The 25,998-nt window shown below is 39.1% G+C and overlaps 1 protein-coding gene across 1 annotated transcript in view; it reads right to left on the minus strand.

The window, feature by feature from the left end:
* Window positions 1-359: 359 nt before the first annotated feature.
* AP1M1 (adaptor related protein complex 1 subunit mu 1) overlaps window positions 360-25,998 on the minus strand; it is a 36,105-nt gene continuing 10,466 nt past the window's right edge. The window contains exons 3-13 of the mRNA XM_007489786.1: window positions 23,566-23,722; window positions 21,286-21,353; window positions 20,092-20,222; window positions 18,624-18,771; window positions 15,860-15,986; window positions 11,326-11,468; window positions 9,770-9,841; window positions 7,774-7,932; window positions 5,855-5,980; window positions 5,148-5,223; window positions 360-1,861 (exon numbers count right to left, since the gene is read on the minus strand). Coding sequence (XP_007489848.1) covers window positions 1,839-1,861; window positions 5,148-5,223; window positions 5,855-5,980; window positions 7,774-7,932; window positions 9,770-9,841; window positions 11,326-11,468; window positions 15,860-15,986; window positions 18,624-18,771; window positions 20,092-20,222; window positions 21,286-21,353; window positions 23,566-23,722 — 1,230 coding nt within the window. The 3' untranslated portion in view covers window positions 360-1,838. The remainder of the gene's footprint in view (window positions 1,862-5,147; window positions 5,224-5,854; window positions 5,981-7,773; window positions 7,933-9,769; window positions 9,842-11,325; window positions 11,469-15,859; window positions 15,987-18,623; window positions 18,772-20,091; window positions 20,223-21,285; window positions 21,354-23,565; window positions 23,723-25,998) is intronic.

Here is a 25,998-nt window from a genome sequence, read left to right on the forward strand (position 1 = left end):
TCTGAGTGAGGTGGAAGTTAGGAAGCTGTAGGGAGTCGGGTTTTACAGATCAATATAAAGTAAAGCTTCCTAACAATTAGAGCTCCGCAGAAACAGCCTGGGCTCAGCAGGCTGAGAGTTCCTTCTCTGGAGGTGTTTAAGCAGAACTAAGAGCATCACTTGTCAGGAATGCTGCAGGCAGCTTTTCTGCTTCAAGTACACACTGCACTAGGTGTGAGTTGAGAGTGCACCTTCAGCACGAGGATTTGCTGGCTGTGGCTGACGTCGGTGATCTCGCCGCCCTCTAAATCCAGGCTATTTTCAACTAAGCTTTTTGGCTGGACAGCTGAGACTTGTCTAGTCAATTTCAGCAGACAAAGTAGATTTGGAAATCTGCATTTAATGCAATATTGACCAATAGGTTCTACAGTCAGGTGGTGATAATATAACTGATAATCAGCATTAACAAAACATACAGCACTTTCGTTTACAGAACACGCTCTACTCTCACAGTCTCCAGGGGCATCCTCAGAAACACCTGGGCCAAAGTTTCCTCTAGAACACCATGACATCAGATTTACACGGACAGATGACAGCAGAAGGGGGTGGGAGAAGGAACCCAGTGTCTCCTCTCTCAGGCCCCTGCTACTTAGCAGGACAAACACAACATGCAGCCCATCTTCGGTACACTCTATCAGCCATCAGCCCCCCCAGCAGAGCTAGAAAAATACTGTTCTGGTTTGTAAAACTAACAGAATGGCACATGGTGTGGAAGGGGACACAGAGCCAGGCCCCCAGTCTTGTTTCAATAAATTCAAGAGTCAGTGGAGTCCCTGGACTGAAGGCACACACAGCCTGTGAACCCTTTGGCATGGCTGTGACCAAATGGGACAATAGATTCTAAAAGGGTCAGTAGGATCTAAAAGATTCATCTGAACAAAAAAAGGGTAATTCAACAAGCTTCCCTATTTGGCTTCTATGACAATACTACATGGAATAAGTAATGCTAACCTCAAGTATAATTTCTTCTATATTTAAATCATCCTTAAGAGCTCTATGTGTTTTGGGGTAGGGATGGGGGAAGAGAAGGTGGTCTGATTGTGGGTCATTTCACTCCCTTGACAATGTTTTGGGAAAATGAGACCTGGCAGCCTCAAAGCAGGCAGCATGTGCTGTAAACATTCAGTGCCCCACTCCCTGTTAGGGAGATATACTCTAGGCCCCCGGCCCTGATGGGCAGTTTTGGAAGCAGAGGTGCTGTGGAGAGAATTGGAGTGAATATTTCTGTACTTACTTCCAAAGCTTTGCCTGATGCCCTCCACCATAAGCTTGATCACAAAGGGCAAACTTTCAGAATATAACACTTCCCTAAATTTCTACTTGGTGCTCTTCACTGGTGCCTCCACCATATTTTCAATAAGAAAATGACTCACTTCACAGTTTTGGCAAATCTAACATCATCCTTTTTGGTACCACAGAGCTCACATTAAAAAGAGCATTTTATCTAAAATGGGGCTTTGTCTCCTTCCAAAATTGATTCAGGCTGGCTTGAAGGGGGAACTCTAAGATTATCCCTATGTTCCTGCCTTTATGGGGCAAAATGTGACTCAATTTGAAGAGCTGGTAACAGCAGAAACAATATGCACAAATGATGAAAAGATATCCACAAAGTCATAGTCAGGGCATATAATGCTGGGTGTCAAAGTCAATAAATATCTATTTAATTCTCTCTCCTCAGTTCATTCAAATTTACCGATGTTGCTACTGAAGACAAGTTGTTGACAGTCTTCAGTACCATAAAAAAATTCCTACAAATTCTAGACCTGAAGATTTGTGTCATCTGGGCTGGTAGAGAAAACTCATTGTGTTCGGAGTTGATAATCTACAAAAGAGAGATAATTGAGAATTGAGATGCAAATTTATTGACAGCTACCATTTATCATCTTCTGTTCTCCCATTTCCCTCTCCTTTTTAAGTTTATGAAATACACACATTGTCAAACAATATGTCCTTTATTTTTTAAAAAACCCTTACCTTCCGCCTTAGAATCAATATTGTGTAGTGGTTCTAAGGCAGAAGAGTGGTAAGGGCTGGGCTATGGGGGTCAAGTGACATGCCCAGGGTCATACAGCTAGGAAGTGACTGAGGCCAGGTTTGAACCCAGGACCTCCTGCCTTTGAGTCTGGCTCTCAATCCACTGAGCCACCCAGCTGCCCCCCAACACGTCCTTTAAAATAAAATTATGACTGCAGAGTAAAGCTTAGTCTACTTGGAAGCACATCATTAGCTGACTCCAGGAAATTTGACCTTTAGGCAGAACAATATTATAGGAGGTTCTCAGTTTCATAGCTGAGAGGAGAGCTGTGTGGAGCCCTTATAGGTAGAAAGCTGCTCAGGTAGACTAAGCTGTGTCAATACCAACATCTTTTTCACTCTATAAAAGACAAGGTAAGAATGGGTGGGAAACGTGGACAATGGAATCAAATAGGAGAAAACACATACTAATGTCTGGTAACCAATATGTATCTCAATCCCTGGTGTAGGGCATGGAAAAACTAGGAATGTGCTAAAAAAAAAACTGATGGATCTATGGGTTTCCTGATAAAGGTACTCCTTTAATCACAACAAGGTCTTTTCTTTTAATACTATGAAATTCTTGGGAGCAGCTGGGTAGCTCAGTGGATTGAAAGTCAAGCCTAGGTTCAAATCTGGCCTCAGACACTTCCCAGCTGTGTGATCCTGGGAAAGTCACTTAACCTCCATTGCCTAGCCCTTACCACTCTTCTGCCTTGGAACCAATACACAGTATTGATTCCAAGACAGAAGGTAAGGGTTAAAAAAAAAAAGAAAAGAAATTCTTGTCAATACCCTGCCATAATCCTTTATAGGAAGTCCCCTCAATGTGTTAAAGACTTTCTTATAGGCTTGTTAATATAGGATGGGAGCTCTTATGTTATCTGTTTGTATCCCTTACTTTCCACATTCTTTTCTGATAATACATCTGGATAATCTATTTCTCACTATTTCTTGGGCATGTCATGTTGGGCATGTCTACATTCATCTTTCCACTGCCCTTTTATGTTGCCCAAAGTTCTAATCTATAATTTTCAGATTGTAGATTTCCATGATTTTTAGTTGTATAGTATTAACAGAAGAATAATGGTGTTGAAAAAATGACTTTGTGCATAAATAAGGAAGTAGCTTAGGGCTTATTAATTTCCCAAATATACTATAACACGTTCTCTTCTGGCCTAAACTTAGCTCTCTGTCCATTGGCAATATATGCTTTTAAACCATTTGTATTCTTTCCTCCCTTTTAAATATTCTGATAGTCATCTCTAAATGCTTCCAGACTTGTGTTGCTTATAACACAGATTTCCTCTGTGTATATTTGGTCTGATTCAGCTGTTTGTCCTGATCTCATTTCTTTATGTTATTTCCTCATGTAGCCCATCAAAGACTAAGGTATTGAGTCCAAATATAAAAAGTTCCAATGTCATCGATGACTATAAAAATGTTGATAAATTCTGGTGGTTCCATTTTTCTTTAGGCCTATTTGTTTTTCTCTACCTAGTTTTATCTATAAGTTCTCCTAGGTTAAATTTACTTATTTAGGCCTTCTGCCAAGGCTTTTTCAGTCTCTTTCCTACCTTTTTTAGCTTAAGAGACAACCCTGTTCATAATTTTCTATTATATTCCCTGCAACATTTTGCATGTGTTTGTTATTTGCCAACATTACACTTGGCTGTCATTTTTCTTCTTAGCAAGATCAAGTGTTGGCAGGCTAAGCTCTTTCTGAGTTCTTTTGGCCTCTTATTGTGATGATTACTGTTGTATCTATAAAACTGCTATAGGAAGTATATTTTTCACCCACTCCTTGGCATTAATAGTTTTGTATGACCTGAAGTTATCTTAAGGACTTGCAGTGTCTTCTCAAATTTATCCTTTCTTCTTGTTTAGTGCTAGTATTAGTCTAACTAGCTATTCTGAATGCACATGAATAGTTGATTCGGCAATATTACCCAACACACCAGTAACCAGTCATTTTCTGTTTGTTACGAGAATCAGTTTCAAATTTTATGTCATCTAGCGCTTGTCATGCCCAGCACCTTCAAATAATCTTCTGATGAAAAACATTCATGATATTTAGGCAGGAGGCTTCTGAACAGCCTTAGACCTTTTCTATTTCTGAATCCTAAACTATATGTCACAATCTCCCATGCCCACCTTTGCAATGAAATAACAGAATATCAATGTGTGTGGGATGGGGTGTATGTGTGTGTTGTATTTATTTGCAGGAATTTGTTTAGGTCTTCTTGGAATTTCTCTACTTCATTTTTGGCAACAGATAATGCTACAAAACTGCAATTATCTTCTTGGTTGTCCTCTGCTTAGATTTATCATGAAGACTTCAAGGTGGGGTAACTAAACATTTCATGAAATGTTGTTTCTTGTTGCCTTTGGGTACAAAATAAAACCAATTTTACCCACTCTCTTATTCACTCTTAAAGGAGAATGTGTAAGTGACCATTGCATTTTGCTGCAATTTCCTTGGGGTTTCTGTTTTCCTTTATGATGAGTAATGTCAACATTGATGTGGTTCCTTTTTGAGCTACACAAAAGAGCTTTAAGACAATTATCCTCAGGGTTTTAATTAGATCATCAGTAACCAATATATAGTGTGACCCAACAGTCTGGACTATATCCCTTTGGAAAAAAAAATAGGTATACTTTGATGTAAACCAACTCAAGTTTTATAAAAGTCAGATTATGGAAAAAAGTATGGCATATTTTTGAGCCATCCTGGTTGTAAAGCATGAGCACTATTTATAATCTGCTTAGAATCTAGATGTAGGAAACTGAGAAATCACTAGGTATAGCACCCTGATTAGTGGCAAGAACTGCAAAAAGTTGGGTCCTAGCTCCAACACAATGACTGTGGGCAAGTCACCTCTCCTATGTGAACCTGTTTGCTAAAATGAAGACAATAATCTCTGACTAGTGTCCCTAAAAGTATTTGGGAGGCTACAATGAGATTACAGTATGTAAAGTGCTTTGTGAACCATATATGCTAATAAATGAAAGCTATGATCATAGGGGTAGGAGGGAAGGGTGATTCTAATGCCAAAGGACCTGAGTCATGATCATCCTGAAGTAAACTAACTTACCTCCATTCTGGGTGATGTACCGAACCCAAGGCAAAGCTTGGTAACCGCTCTTCTCAATGATCTTCAGGTAGCGCACCTGCAGGGCCCAAGAATGAACAATAAATATCTGTCTGTTCTCAGGAGAATAAAGTACTACTTTCTTGGTGATAAATCTGATTTCTTCCTGAGAGAAGAGTGGTGAGCTGATTCTAAGCTTCAGAAATTAAAGATGCTTCTTAAGTGTTTCATTGTAAACAAATGGTGAAGTATGAGAAAGCAGGCAAGCACATGATCTTCCTTTATATTTAAAACACTGAGAAAACCCACTGACAACCTGCTTCAACAGGAGTATATACAGGGATGAGGGAACCGTGTCCTTTAATCTTTCCCTAGGGCAGTGTCTAGGAAAGAACTTTTGACTGGTAGTCAGGTAACCCATGCTCTAATTGTGGCTCTACCACTAGCTCGAGCTCCCTGCAGGACTTTTAGCAAGTGACTCCAGGGCTTTAAATTCTTAACTAGTTTCAGAAGTTCTTATTTGAAACACCTCTTAGTCTCTTGCCTTCCACATCTCCATGCCCCCTTTGCAATCAGGTCTGCTCTCTTCCTCTGTGAAAGAATTTGAAGTAATACTAACAAATAAAAATGTGAATTTCCCACACTCATGTCCCACCAGCCTTAAATTCAGACGTCACTTTCCAACAACTTTACATCATCAAAATAAAGACCTGTATCCCTGAGGTGGTGAAATATGGAATTTCAAACTTGACGCTTATTGGTGGTTTTCCTTCTTTATCTTCAGCTTCAACGCTGGGCAGACCAAAATGAGCTCTCATAAGATACTCTTTCCCTCCCTGTGCAGAGAGTAGAGAGATGAAGCATAAATACTGAAATATAAGCAAGTTTAATCAACAGTCTCAACCCAAACCTTAACCACATTTTTTTGCTGCCAAAGTATTGGTTTAGAGTAATAAATTCATTGGAAAAAGCCCAAGAATGAGCACATCATTTCTCACTTGTAACAGACACATGGTACCAAGTGATTCTCATGTACCATTGATTGCTTTAAAATTTTCTGATAGTTATACCAAGAAAAATAGCTGGGGCTACATATACAGTCAGTTGGCACTGACAGAGGAAGAAGTAAGAACTAAATATGAGTGGTGTAGACATTAGGCTAAAGATGTGGGAATGATTTTCTAAATGGATCTACAGGGTCTGGCCTGTTTTTTAGACACAAATCCCTAAATGGAAGTCAGCCAGCTGGGTTTAAATCTTGGTTTGGTGAAATCATGATACGTTAAAAACTTAAATAAAGGAGTAAAAATTGAAACAAGGGAGGTGAAATTTGTACTAAGTGTTGAGGTTTTCAACTGGAATCTGACCCTCTCCAAGTTCCAGTTATCCCCAGGTAGAAAGAGAGAAAGCAGGAGAACAAAAGCTTCCTATGTGATCCCAACATCACCCCTGCTGAAACCTTGCAGGGGCTCCCTAAGCCTTACCAAGTGAAGCTTGGCCTCTGGCTTCCACACCAGGTGTTGCCTTTCCAGCCTTCTTGTATGGTGCGTCTTCAGTACTCTTTGCTCCAACTAAGTGGAGACTCATGTTTTACCTCCCAGCTATGGCCAACTCTTTTCTCTATACTTAGAATTCCTTTTCCATAAACATATCCTGAGCTATGGAAATCTTTTCTCTCTCTCAGTTCAAAAGTGGTAGCTTATCTGCCTTTCCTCATAATAACTTTTTCTCCCCTTAGGCTGCTCAGATCATTTGGTTTTCTGTTTTGCACCTCTTGTCCACATCCCTGTACTCAGTATCTATGCCACCCTAGATAAATCATCAGACCTTTCTGAGTCTCAGTTTTACATCTGTAAAAAGGAACATAACACTTCTACTATTTACTCTAAAAGGAAAGCTCTTGGTAAACCTTAATGTGCTATTAATTACTGTGATTATTCTCTTTCATTGTTGTTATCTTTGGTTCTTATCTTCCCTACTAGACCAGGAACATCAAGAGAACAGGGCATGATAATGATAAAAAGGAATTATCACTGATCCCCTATGTATATTCCTCCATTAGGATGTAAGTTCCTTGAGACCAGGGACTAGTTTTGTGCTCTGCAGTAGCAGTTTCTTTTTTTTTTAAAACCCTTACCTTCTGTCTTAGAATCAATACTGCATTCCAAGGCAGAAGAACAGTAAGGGCTAGGCAATGGGGGTCAAGTGACTTGCCCAGGATCATACAGCTGGGAAGTGTCTGAGGTCATATTTGAACCCAGGACCTCCCATCTCTAGGCCTGGTTCTCAATCCACTGAGCTACCCACATGCCTCCAGTAGCAGGTTCTTAATAAATGTGCAGATCTGAAACTTTCTCATTCACACTACGGGGGAAAGGATTAGTAAAAAAATTTCAATTGAGAATTTATTCCTGGGTATATACATCAATAAGACTAAGTTGACAATATATATAGATGAGCTGGACTATTATCAAGGACTAACAATAAGCTACTACTCTTTTGAGAAAGCCGCTTTTGAAAAGTTCTTTGGGATTTTTAGAAAGGGTAAACACATGAGGGAAGAGGCTGAATTTTCTGTTTTTAGAATGAGAAGAGGTGCTACCACTTTGGGGCAGTGGTGCTGACTCACCGGGAATGATTTAATAGACCATACAATCTCACTGTTCTCTGGGACCCACTTGACGTTCCCCACGGTGGTTTTGAACTTTGGCGAGTCTGCATCATTGGGCACAGGAATGTGGATCTCCACATTGTTTGCTGTTGATCGACGTTTAAACTGGCTCTTCGCCTATAGAAAGGTCACAAAAAGGCTGAGCTTTTTTAGTACATGGTAAATGCAAGATCCACCACCCCCATTCCTTTATTGCAACTTGTTCTTTGCAAGTTGTAAGGGGACATGACTGTGGTCAGGAAATTGGGCAAGGAGGGAAACTTTTTTTCTGAGTAATATTATGAAAAGAGTAGCAGAACGGTGGGGTAGAGGGAGAAACATTTAGTAAACACTTGTCAGAAAAGTGAAATTAAGTCCCTACATGTTTGGCTTCTATTCAAGCCTTTATGGATTAAAAAACAAACCAAATAGTGCCTTTGTGCTATTTTCATCATGTGGCTAGAATACTGAACGAAGAGTCCAAAGACTTTCCTTTGAGTTCTAGCTTAAACACTTACCAACTGTGTGACCTTGGACAAGTCATTTACTGGTTTATGTTAACGAATAAGTAAAAACTACTTTTTCATTTGTTAAAGGAAACCTGGATCTGTCTGGTGGGAAAATCAGCTGGCTACAGTCTACAAAAAGATCTCCTCCAAGAACCCTAGCCTTTTGTCCTTAGCCATAAGTGATTTCTTCTTCCTTATTTGTACTACTACTCAGAGAATTTCTTTTTATTAGGGCAAATGAGGTTAAGTGACTTGCCCAGGGTCACCCAACGAGGAAGTGTCTGAGGTCACATTTGAACCGAGGTCCTCTCAACTCTAGGCCTGGTGCTCTATCCACTGTACTACCCAGCTGCCCTCTACTCAGATCATCTAGACTCTAACAATCAAACCCTATCCTAAACACCATCAGGGATCAGGAGCTCTTTACTTAGAAGGAAGCCTGTCCTGTTTTCGTATGGTTCTAGTTGATTACAAAATGATTTCCAATATTGGTCTGGTACTTGCTTCCCTGTAAACATCAACTCTGTCACAGTGTTCATTCTACCCAAATCAAGATGACTGGGAAGCCCTGCCTTCACCGTCTCCTTTCTGCCAGGCTAAACATTCCCAGGTCCTTCAACTGAATCTCTTATGCCACGGTTTTGAGGACTTCCCCCATGCTGTGTATGACTATCTTTTTACACTCATTCTTGTACCCATCAGAGATTTATTAAATGTCCAGGTAGTATGGCTGAGCAGAAACAGTAGTAGATAGGTGACCCTGATTAAAAGTCTGGCTCAGATACTTAATAGTTAAGAGATCTTGGACAAGTACCTAATCTCCTCAGAGGCTCCATTTATTAGTAAAATGAGGATAATAATATTTATGTACTATCTACACAGAGGGTTAAGAGGAAAGCATTTTTTAAACCCTTACCTTCCATCTTAGAATCAATACTATGTTTTGGTTTCAAGGCAGAAGAGTGGTAAGCTAGGCAATGGGGGTCTAGTGACTTGCCCAGGGTCACACAGCTAGGAAGTATCTGAGGCCACATTTTAACCTGAACCCTCCTGTCTCTAGGCCTGGCTCTCAAACCACTGAGATACCTAGCTTCCTCCAGAGGAAAGCATTCCAAAGAGCTATAGAAATGTGAATTATTTGTAGTAGTGGTAATAATGATAAGCATCATTATTATACTAATTACAATCTGCAGTTAAATTTACATGGGTGAGATAAGCCATGAGTTAAAATTCTCCTTTGGGAGATAAAAAAAATTGCCTAGAATTTTCAAAGCAAACTGTTCTCTGTCTCACAGGGCTAATGGAAGCATAGTTCTTTGTGAATCTTAAACTGTTATAGAAATGAGAACTGTTAGTACAACTACCAACACTGTCAATAAAAGAATAGTTTAAAAGTGAAATCTGTGCTTTGCTTGATGGATGGGAATCCACTTAAAGCTAACCATACTTCTGAAGGGGCAACTGACCTTAATCATGTACTCGATGCGGCTGTGGGAATGTTTTTCAATTACAGATTCAATCCATATCAAGGGCTTTACCTGAAAAGAGGCACAAAGACCAAGAAAGTGATGAGGCTGATGTTAGTGACAATTCAATCCTTGCCATATGCATCTCCAATAAAATTAAATCCAAGAAACTCTGGCAAGTTGGTCTAAGATGGGGAAAAGTTAACAAAGCTGTTTTCATAGTTCAGTTTGGGAGTCCCAAGGAAAGACTTTGGAGCTCCAAGAAGACTGACATACAAAGAAATGAAAGATCTCACTTAGTCATTAATTTTCCATCTGTCCAGCACTGTATCCTTTGAAGGACAGGCTGCCCTTGCTGAGAAAGTGGCCCCTTTGGCTTCCTTCTCCCTGAGCATTAGGCCTATGGCATCTATTCCCAAACTTCATGGCTTTCTTCATCCTCCTCCTACCTTGGCCAACATATTCTTTCAGGGTATGAGGAGAAATATTGCTGTTCTAGAAAATAATCTCTGTATTACACAATTTAGCATGTGAATACAGAATGCTGTGCTTCCCATTACCTGGCAGTTCCATTACAAGAGCCATATTTAGAGTTATTCCATTTAGAACTAGAAACAATAGTTTCCAAGAGCTGGCATGTTCAATAATTGAGGGATGGCTAAGTCAGCTGTCATATAGCACTAGAACATACTATTATTGTGTTGTAAAATATGGTAAACAAGATATGGGAAACATAACAAAGGGATGCAGAAAAATAAAACAGTAAAAATATAAACAAATTGATTATGACTATATTAAAAATGCACTGCAACAAAACAGTGTAGAAACAAAACAGGTAGAAAAGAAATTGGAAGGGAACAAAAAATAAGTGAATGTTATTATTTTATTCAAATTTAGACTGTTTTTTTAAAATGAAAATTGAGTTTAATATTTTAATGGAAGTTTTATTCCATATTTTTATGTTATTAAATTTCCAAGAAAAATCATATATACGATATATGCTGATTTGCATTATTCTCTATTTTGTTTTCATATCATTTACCCCAGGGTAAAGAATACTCCAAGTAGATAAATACTAGGCCAAGAAACCAGTCTCTTGTGAATGGAGTTAGTGTGACTCAGTTTACTTATACTTTATCATCCTCTAGGTGAATGAAGTTTCTGAACTTGCCAGGCTTAGCCTGCAACCAAGATTCATGGCTAGAGCTCCCAGTCTGTTACTATCTGTCTGATACCTGCTAGGCTAGTGCTTTAATACATTAATTACAAACCTTTCTTATTTATTCATTAAATGGCTTCCCAGGCATGTGTAAAGTCCTACTGGTAGAGAGGGCTGGCTGCCTCCTTGACCAAGAAAAAGCATGCCTACAGTAGACCTTGGGACATGTGGATGCCTATGTGATCTTGGCAAATAGTTGAGATGAAGTTGCTTGTTTTTCTTCTTTCTCAGAGGCCATTTTTTAGTGTCTTTGATGAGGTACCAGGCATTACTGACATTTTTAGCTCTATTAATAGTCACCACCACTACCCCCACACCCAAGCCCAGCTGTACTTACATGGGTGTTGAGGCGATAAGACATTAGTTCAAACTCTCCATCAGGGGGAATGAAAGAAATTGTCCGGTCATTCTCAAAGCGGGAGAGGCGCACACACTGGTGGAATTTCACATCTTCCAACTCTACTGACTTGCTTTTTCCACCTGGAGGAAAGAAAAGATAGAATGTGAGAAAAAGAAACAACCAAGAGGATGGTAGAGAAGACAGTGTACTATCTTAGAAGCAATAGGAACACAAAAGGGGCCAGTAGTCAGATGACCTGGGTTGGAGGCTAAGTACAGTTACTAAATAAAGCCACTTTTAGTCTGAGCCTGAAAAATCAGATCAATACCCTCTATTATCTGCCTCACAGGATTTTGTGAAGAAAGTGTTTTGTAAACTATAAAGCACCTATAAGTAACTAGCCAAAACCCAATAAGGAAATAGGCCTTTCCCCATATCTTTTCAGTAAGTCTCATATTTTGCTAGCACTGTTATCTTGGGCGTATCACAACCCTGAGTTTTAGTTTTCTTGTCTTTAAAATGATATCTCCCAGACAGGTAGGTTGTGAGAATCAAATGAAATGTTAGATATAAAAGCCTTTTAAAATTGTAACACATTATAGAAATGCAAATACTATTGATGATAATCATCCAGTCACAGAATAAACATTTAAGTTCAGTACCTACTTTGTGTTAGGCACATAAGATTTGGGAAGAGGCAAAAGACAGTTCCTGCTCTCAGGAGGAGGCAACATGCAAACAGTTAGGTACAAATAAGCTACAGATAGGATAAAAAGGAAATAATTAATAGAGGAAAGGCATTTGAATTGAGAGAGACTGGGAAAGGTTTCTTTAGAGCAGGATTTTTAGTTGAGAATTGAATGGGAGGACAGCCAGAGAAAATGCTAAAAGATGGAATGTCTTATTACAAGAAGAGAAAGTCAGGGTATACAAAGGAGGATCACAAAGTACACTGCATGGGGTAAAGTGTAAGAAGACTGGAAAGGTAGGAGGGGACCACGGTATGAAGGGCTTTGAATGCCAAACAGAATCTTATATTTGATCCTGAAGATGAAAGGGAACTTCTGGAGTTTGAGTAGGGAAGGGAGTGATGTGGTTGAACACATCACTTTTAGAAAGTTTTAGAGTTTTAGAAAGATCACTTTGATAGTTGAGTGGAGGATAGACTGCAGAATGGAAAGATTTGAGAGGGAGACCAACCAGTAGGCTAATAATAAAAATAGCTGACATTTATATAAGACTTTAAACTCTGCAAAACCCTTGATGCTATTATCCCATAAGACTGTTAACAACAACCCCCAGAGGTGAATAGTCTAGGGATCCCCATCTGACAAAGAAGGAAGCTGAAGTACACACAGAGGTATTAAATAACTGACATGTTTGTACAAAACCTTTTTAATTTAATGTAATCAAAATTATTCATTTTAAATTTTGTAATACTCTCTATCTCTTGTTTGGTCTTAAATTCTTTCCTTTCCCATAGATCTGACAGGTATACTATTCTGTGTTCAGATAATTTACTTATAATTTCCCTCTTCATATTTAAGTCACTTAACCATCTGAATTTATCTTGGTGTAGGGTGTGAGATGCTGATCTAAACCTAATCTCTCCTATACTGTTTTCCAAATTTCCCAGCAGTTTTTTTCAAATAGTGGGTTCTTGTCCCAAAGGTTAGGATCTTTGGGTTTATCATACACTATCTTGCTGAGGTCATTTACCCCAAGTCTATTCCATTGATCCTCCCTTCTGTCTCTTAAACAGTGCCATATTGTTTTGAGGAGCATTGCTTTATAGTATAGTTTAAGATCTGGTACTGCTAGGTCCCCATCCTGCACATTTTTTTCATTAGTTCCTTTGATATTATTTATCTTTTGTTCTTCCAAATGAACTCTGTTATAGTTTTTTCTAATTCTATAAAAGTTTCTTGGTAGTTTGATAGGTTATGGCACTGAATAAGTAAATTAATTTGTGAAGGATGATCATTTTTATTATATTAGCTCATCCTACCCATGAGCAATTAATGTTTTTCCAATTAGTTAGATCTAGTTTTAATTGTGTGGAAAGCATTTTGTAGTTGTGTTCATTATAATTCCTGTGTTTGCCTGGGCAAATAGATTCCTAAATATTTTATATTGTCTAGGGTGATTTTAAATGGAATTTCTCTTTTAAACTCGTGCTGCTGAGTTGTGTTGGAAATATATAGAAATGCTAATGATTTATGTGGGTTTATTTTGTATCCTGCAACTTTGTTAAAGTTGTTGATTATTTCCACTAACTTTTTGGTTGATTCCCTAGGATTCTTTAAGTAGACCATCATATCATCTGCAAAAAGTGATAGTTTAGTCTCCTCACTGACTATTTTAATCCCTTCAATTTCTTTTTCTTCTCTAATTGCTACCACTACAATATTAAATAATAGAGGTGATAACGGGCATCCCTGTTTCACTCTCAATCCTTTTGGGAAGGCTTCTAATTTATATATACAGTTTATTATTTTTAGGAAAGGTCCATCTATCCCTAGACTTTCTAATGTTTTCAATAGGAATGAATGTTGTATTTTTGTCAAAGGCTTTTTCTGCATCTATTGAAATAATCATGTGATTTTAAATGACTGACTTGGAGTCAAAGAGCAATGATGTCAGATGTTACATTACTCTGATACTCTTTTCTCTGGCTCTCCTCTTAACTACATAACTGATTCTTCTCAGTCTCCTTTAGTGGAGGTTCTTCCAGGATTTTCTTGCTAACCTTGGCTATTTCCCAGGGCTCTGCCTAGAGTCCTTTTCACTTCTCTCTATATACAACTTTCCCTGGTGAGCTCATCAGTTCCTTTGGGCTCAATGATCATCTCTATGCTGAAGATTCTTAAATCTACTTAATCAGCCCAAATTTCTCTGAGGACCTCTGGCATCTCCAGCAGTCAGCTGGATATCTCAAAATGGATACTTTGTAGACATCTTAAGCTCTGTATATTCAAAACTGAACTTATTTTCTCCCCCCCCCCCCATAAACCTTCCCCTCTTCTTAATTTCTCTACTGCTGCTGAAGGCATTACTATCTTCTCAGTCCACTAGGCTCACAACCTAGGAGTCATTGTTGATTCTTCACACTCTCTCTCACCTTCCATGTCCCACCTGTTGCCCAAGGCCTGATTTCATCTTTGCAATATCTCTCACATATATACCTCTCCTCCCCCTCTCTCCTCTGATACTTCCACTACCTGGCGTAGATCCCTTCTTATCTCATGCCCGGACTACTGCAATGGCTGGTGGGTGGGTCTGCCTGCCTCAAATCACCAAAGTGATTTTCCTAAAACTCAGGTCTGACCATATTATCCCTTTCCTTCCTTAAAACTCTAGCAGCCTCCTATCACCTCCACAATCAAATATAAAATTCTGTTTGGCATTTAAAACCCTTCATACCCTTGCTCTCTACTGACCTTTCCAGTCTTCTTATACTTTACACCATGGACTCTATGATCCAGTGAAATCAGATTCTTTTTATTTCTCAAACAAAATACTCCATCTCCTGACTCTGGGCATTCTCTCTGGCTATTCCCCATGCTTGGAATGCTCTTCCTCTTGGCTTCTCTGGCTTCCTTCAAGTCCCAGCAAAAATTCTATCCTCTATATTCAGAAGCATTTCTGATCACCCTTAATTCTAGTGTTTTCTCTGTATTGACATTTCTAATTTATCTTGCTTACAGCCTATTTAAAGACACTGTCTTCTCCATCAGATTGAGCTCCTCAAGAGCAGGGACTGCCTTTTGCTTTTGTATATGCAGAGTTTAGTATGGTGCCTGGTATATATCAAATTGTTAATACATTTTATTGACTGAGAAAATATTACATTGGACTGTGACCTGAGTTCCCCATTCTGGCTGAATCACTAATTATATGATCTTGGCAGGTTATGTCCCTTTTGTGGGCCTTACCTCTTTTGCCTGAAAAAGGAGGTGCCTAGAGTAGAGGATCTCTAATGACCCCATGAGCTCTGATATTCTATATACTTATGAAATAAACCACATAAAATTTTAGATTTCCCTTATTTAGACTTCTTGGTAAAGCTAGTCTAAAATAAACAAAATGTATATTATGGGCTACTTGTAAATAAAGGTAGTTTCATGGATTTATGTGCATATAGCAATTCCAAAAAACCTTGTAAAGGCCCAACTTTAAAGAAAAAAATTAAAATGATTTATAATTTGCATAAAATGATATTCTTTAAAATTTTTGTAATTTTTATAAAGTGATACTCTTAACAATACTTCAAAAGGGCTTGAAATCAGTTTCTTCCTATGGAGAAGCAAATATTTGTCTTCAAATGTCCTTTATATAACTTATTTGTTTCTTTCTAGGGCAGAAAGGCTATCTTCCATCCACTGCTTTTCTGGAACAATGAAGAGGGTTTCACACTTTAAGAATCAGTCTCATTCTTCTAACCAAAGAAAAGGCTAAATCCTCATATAACAAGGGCATGCTCATGAGGGGATAGACCAAAAACTCAAAAAGAAGCCATTGATATACTCACGTCCTGTATTGTCAAAGAGAACTTTGTCATTGAGGCCCAGGCGCAGTTCTGGCATCCCTGAGAGAAACACCCTCATCTTAATGGAACCCACAATTTCGCTACGAAGAACGTTCCCATTGGCACTGACCTAAGAGAAGAACCAAGCAAGTTAGTAAAACTGTTGTAGGATGGATCAGAGTGAGAACTCACAATAGTCTTTGTATATTAATATAATGAAATTAGAGTGGTCAATCAATAAGTATTAAGTTATTACTATATGCCAGGTATGAAGCGCTGGAGATTCAAAGAAAGGCAAAAACATAGTCCTTGTCCTCAAGAAGCAAACACGCTAATGGGGAACATGCAAAATGCTATACAGGAAATATACATAGCATAAATAGAAAGTAATTTCAGAGGGAAGGAACTAGAGATGGGGAGTATTTGAGAAAGATCTTAAGATGGTCTGGAGTTTGACAAGTCTGTCTGGGTTTTCAATCAGCAGTATCATTTCTATGCAGATGACTTCCAAATCCACATATCTAGCCTATATCTCTTTTCTGAGTTCAAGTCCCACATTCCACTTGGATGTCTCTTGGGCATCTCAAACTCAACAAGTCCAAAACAGAACTAATAAGGCTTTCCCTGGAAACTCATTTCCTTCAACTTCACTATTTCTGCTGAGGGTAACATCAACTTTCTAGTCATACTAGATTCATACCAGGTTTATCATCTGGAAGTCACACTTGGTTCTTCACTCTTACTCTTTCCCAACATCCAGTGTGGTCAAGTCTAATCAATTCTACCTTCAAAATGGGTTTATCTCTATTTACATTGGAGGAAGCAAACTTAGAGAAGTGACTAGTGAGTATCAAAGACAAGATTACAAACCAAGCCTTCTGACCACAATTCCAATTTACACTTCTGATTCAGGAAAAACAAAAAACAAAAAACCTTCTCTTTTTATGCAAACTGGCATTCCCTAGTTTTATGTAGAAGTAAATCTTCCTCTAAGATCTTTGTGAGACAATAGTCTTTCTACTCCATGCACAAAGGCCAAATGGTGGTGGTTGGTGGAAACATCAAATCCCTGCTACTCTCAGGGTCAGATGTTCCAATTTAGGGGTACAAAGAACAAGAGCTTACCCACTTTTACTCTGCTTGCACTTTCTTAAGTTGGGCAAAAGTCAGTTTAAAGATTAAAAAAACTTACTTTTGGCTTGACAATAAGTTAGAATAAATTCAGGCAGAACAGGTGGGGAAAAAGCATAGATTATCTGGATCCTTTCCTTGCTTCCCAAATTTAAAACTTTGGGAACCTTTTTAGTTTACACCACATTGATATGACACTGAGCAAAGCATGTCTAATGTAAGTCTTGTTCATCTGGATGTGGTTTCATAGAACAGAAGGGCTAAAGTGGCAATTTGGCAATCATGTCCTATTCCCTTATCTTATAGTTGGAGATCAGAAAAAAAAAAAGAATGTGGTTTGGTCACACAGCTAGTAATATCAGATCCAGAGTTCAGATCCATGACTCTAAATTCATCAATAATCTCAACTGAACAAGGGATAGAGATTACAGATGATAAAATGGACAATTTCAAAACATAATTTAAAAGCTTTTGCACAAACAAAACAAAACACTTAAAATTAGAAGAGGTCCAAGTAATTGGAGAAAAAAATCTTTATAACAAGTTTCTCTGATAAAAATTTCATTTCCAAGGTATATATATAGATATATATAGATATATATAGATATATATATATATATGTATATAAAGACTAGACTTAAATTTAAAAGACTAAGAATCATTCCCTAATTGATAAATGATTAAGGGATATGAACAGAAATTTTTCAAAGAAGAAAATCTAAGCTATTAATAATCTTGTGCAAAAATCATTACTATTTAGAGAAATGCCAATTAAAGCAACTCTAATGTTCCAATTCATACTCATCAGATTGGCAAAATTGGAAAAAAATGAAAATGACAAATGTTAGTTAGATTGCAGGATAGGAGGTGCATTAATGCACTACTGATATAGTCAATTTGGGAAGCAATTTGGAACAATGTCCCAGAAGACATTAAACTGTATTCAACCTAGCAATACCATCACTGATCCTCCAGAGAAATCAAAGATATAAGAAAAATATTTATAGCATCTCTTTTTGTAGCAACAAAAAATTAGAAACTAAAGGGTTGCTGCTCATTTGGGGAATGGTTGAACAATATATGAATATAAGAAAACACAATGTACCAAAAAAGATGAAAGGGGGTGAAAAAGAGAAGATTTATATGAACTGATGGAGAGTAAAGTGAACAAAAGAATAAATTAATACAATATTAACAACTCTGTAAAAATGAAAAACTCTGAAAGATGTAAAAATTTTGATCAGCCCAATAACCAACTATGATTCTTGAAGATTATTGACGAACTATGCTACATACTTCACTTCCTGACAGAGAGGTGATAGACTCATGATGCATAAGTGGCATAAATTTTGGACATGGCTAAAGCAGGAATCTGTTTGTTTTACTATGTATATTTGTTAAAGAAGGTTTTGTTTTTCTTTTTACTCATGGGTGTAGGGTAAGAGGGAGAGAAAATATATTTTCATTATTTGAAAAAAAAAATTAAAATTTAATAAATAACCAAACGAAACAAATTTCAGCACTCTTTCCACCACATTGACTTAGAGATATCTTAGGCCTCTGTAGATATACTAGTCTACAGAGTTTAGTTGCTTTTATTTTCATTTCAAAAAAGAAAGTAAATAGATGGACTTACCAAGAGGTTAACAGATTCTATGACATCCAGGAACACCTCATTCTTTCTATACTTGATTCCCTCAGATCTCCAAGACACAGCATTGGTGACCGTGGCTGGTGGACGAGGGGCTCCAGTTTCTAGTTTGTGGCCTTCTTGAGTGATGTATCTTTATAATCAGATGATTAGTGTTAAGGAAGCATGACTAATATAGAAATTGCAACTTCAGTCATTGTCTTAATGCTACATTTTAAGAAGTGAACAAAATAAGCTCTTAGCAGCCTGGAAATAATATCCTGAGGCACAAAATGATAGAATAGAACCTTAGAATTGCAATGGGACTTGGAGGGATCTAATCTAGATAGGTACCACCCCCTACTCCCAATCTACCTAAACTCTGAGAAGCTTTGGTTCTGGTTTTCCCATGTCAAAAGTAACCATTTATGATTTAATCTGGCTGCCAATGAAGAAACTCAAGACAGCAAGATAACCCCTAACAAAAACATTCTAATGGAGTGAAGCATCATGGCCATTGCAGGCATCAAATCCACATTCAATTGTGCCAGAAAAGCCCCAATATAAGACCATTTAAGTCCTTCATGCTTAGGATTTGAAAGATTAGGAGACAAACAGTGTTTCTAAGGCTATATCAGTAACACTGGGATACCAATGTGTATTATGTCAGGATTTTGAGCAGATAATAGTTGGTAGGTGATTCAGACCACAGCCCCCTTCCAAATGTGGTAGATATTTTGTGAATTGCCCCAGCTGAAAAAGTACCTCTCAATGCACAGACTAGGGATAGCCTGACAGACATCTGACCCTTTATCCCCTAGGCTAGTGATGGGGAACCTTTTGGAACTTTTTAGGGATCCTGGGCCATGTCCCACCCCTCCCCCCAGACTATATGCCTGTGCCTGCCCCTGTGTTCAGGGGCAGGGTCTGGCAGCAGGCTGGCCAAGCCAGGGCCAAGCTCCACAGCAAAGGAGGAGGGAGGCTCAAGTGTCCCCCCACCCCCACCCCAATTCAGAGGTACAGCTTCTGGCAGGCCAAGCCAGGGCTGAGCTCAAGTGCTTCATATTCTCCCCTTGCATTTGGAGGGTGGGGACAGGCTACTAGCCCTGGGCTGGTCATGCTCTGCTGGCTGTCATGACACATGACAAGTGGAGGGATGCTCAATGCTCGATGCCCGTCACACCCCCACCCTCCCACTTCCAGAGGAGGGGCCAGGCTTCTGGCCAAGCCAGTGCAGAGTTCTGCCTTGAGAGTGGCTCGAGTGCCTTATCCCCTGCATTTGGGGGTGGGGCCAGGCCCCTAGCTGGCCAAGTCAGGGGCCTAAATGTGCCCAGAGATCTCTACATGCTATCTTTGGCACACATGCCATAGGCTCACCATCATGGCCCTAGACCATACTTCCCACGACCTGCCCTGGAAAGGTTAGTTCCATGCCAAAGGGGAATTAGAGATACATCTGACCACTGATACTCACTCTTGCAAAATTTTGCTGTCAGTGGTTTGAGGGTATCCAAAATCCATTAATTCATCTAGTAATTCATAAATAATAACAAAATTATCACGAATGCTCTCTTCTTCCAACTCTTTGAAATACTCAGAAAATACCTAAAATGAAAAAGAGAGAAGACCCATGAAAAGGTTTACAGCTGATTCCTATACATCTCTGAGTCTTCTAAAAGGCACTTAGTGGTCTACAAGTCATTTTTCAGTCATTTGTGCTGGGACAATGAAACATTTAATTTCTTAAATTCTATGTTGAAGATCAAGTACCTACTACATAAGCATGATGAAATCAACTCTAGCTGAAGACAGAGCTGACTGATTTAAAGCTTGCTCAGCACCATACTCTCCTGAAACCACCTGTGTCCTCTTCTTTCTACATGTTTCCTCTCTTCCATCACCTTTAGGAAATCTTATGTCTCAAATCTAGACCCTGTCATCTTTCTAATGTGTAATTCCCTCTTGATTACCTTTCCTGACTCTCAGTCAAGTTCTCATAACCTGGGCTACTGAAATGTTAGCAAATTTATCCTTGTTTTAGGCTTTCTCATCTCCAACTCTTTATCACAGTAATTTTCCTAACTAATGTTCAGGTCTGATCAAACCACCCCTTGTTTGAAAGCCTTTAGCAAAGTGGCTTTGCTTATCAAGTAAAATACCATTTCCTGAACTTGGTATTCAAAGCTTTCTAGATTTAGCCTATTTTGCTAGCCTTATTTCATAGTACTCTACTGAATATATTATTGTTTTTATTCTTTTTTATTATACATTCCAGGCTCTCCTCAACTCCTGCCCTCTCTTGCCTCCGTTCACTCATGCTGGCCATTCCTTATGCCTAGAATAGCATCTCACTCCTCTCCCACACCTGTGCCTTTTAAGAAACCTCCCTTTGTGTTCCTCCACACCTGGAGATGATCCTTTTCAGGGAACACTGCCAAAAAATATTCTTGATCAGACTCCCACACCACTATGATATTCCAGTTCAAATTTCCCTATTACTATACTCTATATTTAATCAAGGTCCTAGGTGCAAACACTGTAGAGTGCTGCCCTCTGGGGGGAGAATGGACATATGACAAGGGTCATACTGAGGCTGGCTGTGCAGGCTGAAAGAAGTTCTATTTTCAGGAAAAGGAAAACCTTTTGGTTTTCCCTATATGGCACTTACCTGTACTACCTTGTAAAGAAAGGCAAACACCAGAGACACACAGGCATTCTTCTTAGATGTTGCAACCACTGGCAGAAAACCTATTAAGGAGCCTTCAAAGGGAGTACATTTGAAAAGGTCTGATAATATTCCACTGTCATAAGCCAAAACCTGATGGAATTGCTGCAGTAATTCAGATCATACCGAAGATCAATCATCAATGGGGCATATATGGTGGTGGCTCCTAAATGCTTCAAAGAAAGGGCATAAATCAACATGAAACCCTGCCCCTAACCTCTAAGTTCTGACTCAAGCTACATGTCCATCAGAATGTCCTCCAGAATTTACTCCTTCTCCCTCCCAGGCTGTGAACAGCTCTCTCTTTTTAGGTTTCTCTCTACATAACTGCTACTTTATACTTAGGGGTTTGTGCTGTTTCCAAATGTTTAATAATGAAAGAAAGCATAGGTCAGTGGCAAGACCACAGAGGGAAGTGAGAAGTCTGTGCTCTGGAACTATGAGGAGGGGACTCCATGGAGACATGGATGAACCACTTTATTTTTCTGAGCTTTAATTTCCTCACCTGTAAAATGGAATTAATAACACCTAACTGGGTAGTTGAGAGGGAATGGTGACAAAAATACCTTAGAAGCCTTAGAGCTCACTTAAGCTTAGGAATGAGGTTTTATGTGATTGGTGCCCTGTATTGAAGCATTTAAGAGCTGCCACCCTATATGTCTTATTGACATTATGACCTCACCATAAGGAAAGCACTTTATAAATTTTTACATGCTATTAAATGTGTAAATCATTATTCTGGTCATTATAGACTGGTGATGGCAAACCTTTTAGAGATGGAATGCCAAGACCCCTCCTTGCTTGTTACCCCCCCCCCCTTACCCCACACAGGGGAGGGAGAAAGAACTTCCATTGTGCTGCTGGGAAGAGGGGTGGGTGAAAAAGTGTCATTAGGTGCAGCAGAGATGGGGAGGGGAGCAGCTCTTCTGCCCAAGTCCCTCTGCATTTCTAGTAACAAACAGGGGAGGGAGGGTGGCCGAGTGCCCACAGAGGGCATTCTGTGTGCCATCTCTGGCAACTATGCTATAGGTTCATCATCACTGTTCTAGACCTTGGATTCTTTACCTGAATGTGACCCAGTCTATGAACTTAAAATTTTTTTTAATAATATTATTTCAGTATCGTTTTGGTTTATTTAGTAATCATATGTATTTTATTGTATGCATGTAAAAACATGATTCTGAGAAGGGGTCTACAAATTTCACCAATCTGCCAAAGGGGACCATGACACCAAAAAAGGCTAAGAACTAAAGCAGCTAGGTAGCACAGTGAGCAGAATGATAGACCTGCAATTGGGAGGATCTGGATTCAAATCTTGCCCCAGATCTTTCCTAGCTGTGTGACTCTGGTGAAGTCATTTAGTCCTGATTGTCTAGTCCTTGAGATTCTTATATCTTAGAATTGATCCTGTAGACAGAAGCTAAGGGTTTAAAAAAAAAAAGGCTAAGAACCTCTGTCCTAGACAGATAGCTAGAATTTAATTCTAAAATATACATGCTTTAGTGTTTTTTATCCTTGCAATGTGCTAGCAACGGGATTGGGTCCTCTCTTACAGGAGCTCTTTCCAGAATAGCTAACCTCAGGACAGGGGCAGAATACAATCCCTCCTCAGCTGCATCCCTCTCCCTCTCCTACCGTGGCCTAGCAGGATGCCACAGGTCTGAGGAAGCTGACAGCTCTGATGGCTGCTTAGTCTCCATCTTCTTCTATCTTTAGTACACATACTCAATCCTTACACAGTGAAAAAGGTTCAGCAGATACAGTCTCCCTAAGGGTATAAACATTTAGGAGCTCCTCAGAGCTTTCTCTTCCAGTGGCTCTATTCATGTCTTTCTAACATCAATCAGGTCTCCTAGACTCTTTCCTTCAAGCACAGGTTCTGAGTAAAATGGGCATTTTAGTGGCACAGCTTCAATGATTAGGACCCAGTTGTGAGGTGTCCTTCAGGGAATAAGGATAAGCCTGCCTGCATTATGGACTGTCCACATATAAATAGTTTTTCTTAAGGTAAAAAAGAATAGCACTTAATAGCTAAATCCTAAATCTTATTCCCTCAAAGAGTCATACTCTGGATCTGACAAGGGGAAGAAGGCCCTTCTGTCTGCTGTCATCAGTTCCCTCTTGCTTAGGGTCATTTCAAGTGGTAGCAATAGAGAATAAAAGATAAAAGAGTTATCTTTGGGAATAACCTGGGTTCATTAGCGGTATTTTCCAAAAAGATACAATATAAATTGTTGTGTTTAATCCACATAAAACGAACTCCTCCATGGGCTAAGATGGGAGATAGCATCCCCTCTTCTTCCTTTTCCATCAGGATTGGCATGAAATGCTCCACCTCTGACATGTCCACATCTCCTCGGTAATTCCGACAGATAAGCACCTAAAAAGAAAAAGCATATGAATGCATTTCCAACTCAGTCTCCTGGTAATCAAGAGCCATTTTATAGGCTCATTCCTGAGACCTTACTAGGAAGGCCTCCTCTTTCCTACAATCATGTCCAAAACTACTCCGATTCTTGGGTTCTTCAGTCATGACCATGGGATTTCCCTGAAAGATAGACTCTGTGGAGGCTCCTGTAAACTAACATTCTGAGCTCTGTGACTGCCTTATTCTGGTCCTCTTATTTCTGGTCCTACTCTATGGCAAATAAATCCTAACTTTCTGTTCTCATTCCAGATGCTCAGAACGAGTCCCTTTTACTCCTACTGCCTTGGTCTGGTTCAGCCCTTTCCCCATTCCAGTCCCTATTAATCTTTGCCTGCCCCTTCCGCTATGCCTCCCTGGAACTCCTACTCTAATGTTAAGCTCTTCTGCATGCTGGATCCTTTTCTTTGATGATGATTGAGACCTGGTTTTCTTTCAAAGACACCACACTTATTTTCATCCTCTTTCAGTGATGACTGACTGTTACCTTTTCTCACATATAAAAGCTCAATTTGCAATACAGTAAAAAATATCTGTCAACTGACTGAAGACTCATGGGATGGATAGGACCCCCACTGCCACTTCCAGAAGATCGTTCTGCATTCAATGGAACTTACCACAACCTTGAGCAGTTGTCCCATATTGTTTCTCTTTTTCTCCCATTTTCAGACTCCTGGGAAAAGCTATTAACCCTTGTTGCCTCTACTCTCCTCACTTATTCCTCAACCATTTAAATTTGTCCAGATACCCAACAACCCAACCCAAACTGCTCTTCCCAAAGTTATTAACAATCTTTTAGTTGTATATGGTCTCTTCATAGTCTTCATCATTCGCCTCTCTTTTTGACACTTTTACCATCATCTTCCTGGAAGTTATCTGAGCATAGAACAATAGAATAGAACAAAAGCTGCTGATGTATACTACGAGAAGATTCTACTCTGTGGCTTGAGATTCAGCAGGGCCTACCCAGAATGCTTTCTTTCATTTTTATGGACATTTCTATCAATTATATTTCAAGAACTCAATGGGGGAACCATGGCCAGAAACACTCAAAAATTCCCAGAAAAACTGCCTCTTCTACTTCCTACTGTTTGACTTTGGGTACAACATGTAATCTTTTGGGGCATTGGTTTCCTCCTCTGTAAAAAAAGAAAGGGTTGGGCTAGGGATCCCTATAGTCCCTTTTCAGGTCAGTACTGTGATCTGTCTACTCCCTAGCTCACAGAAAAATTTAACACCACTTTCTTGGGAGAAAAAGAAAGGAAAAAGAAAGAATTCTAAGATTTATGAAAATGAATTAAGGATAGTAACCAGTCAAGAGTGGGAACACCTAAATCTAGCCTTTCTCTTTCCTTGACCAGGCTGAATGGTTTAGGGAAAATGAGTGTCCAAAATGCACCAACATTTTAAGTCTATTTTTTTCAGTTATTAAGCATTTATTAATTATTTACCTATTTATTAATAGGTCAGGCATAGGACTAAACTCTGGGGATACAAAGAAGTCACAAGATAGTCCCTGATGTCAAGGAGCTCCCAGTCTAATGGGGGGATGGCGCAGTCAGGGTCCAGCCCCACCAGGTTGCCAATGATCAGTCAAAATAAATAACATAAAATAAATAACAAATGGAAGACAGCTTAATCATTATAGTCATGGGACTGCTTTGCATCTCCGAGCTGCTCTGACATTCCCAGGCTTGGGATTTATTTTATACCCATATTCTTGGCATGCAGATACACAAAATCAAATAGAGATATTTGGAAAAGTGATACATTAACTTTTAACAAATCACTTTATTAACATTCTATATTTTTGTATTGTGATTACAGACAGAATAAAGGTTGCACACAAAATAAATGATTTCGTCACAGGTGGCTTACTAGGGAGTTTGAGTTACTGATTTATGTAATTGAGTCACTGAGGCATATTGAAGCTTAGTGTACCTGTACCTATTGTATGGGCCTCTATGATTGATTTGTGTGCTGGCTTCATGAGAAAGTTTTGGGTTTGGCCTGTAGCTGTGGTTTCACTGGGAATTATGCACCTAAATAAAGTTAACTCATGATTTTGGGATTGGGTTTAAGGGTCTGGTCTTTTGGTGATGTTTAGGAGAATTAGGGTACATGTGTTTTGCTCTTGCATTATTTCTTTTGAGAATAGGGGGAATAATAATCATGCCAATTCATAGGTAAGGGGCATTGATGAAAGAAGTCATGCAAGGAGGATAGAGTGG

The sequence above is a fragment of the Monodelphis domestica genome, chromosome 3 (genome assembly GCF_027887165.1).
Source record: "Monodelphis domestica isolate mMonDom1 chromosome 3, mMonDom1.pri, whole genome shotgun sequence".
In the NCBI taxonomy this organism is placed as follows: Eukaryota; Metazoa; Chordata; class Mammalia; order Didelphimorphia; family Didelphidae; genus Monodelphis; species Monodelphis domestica.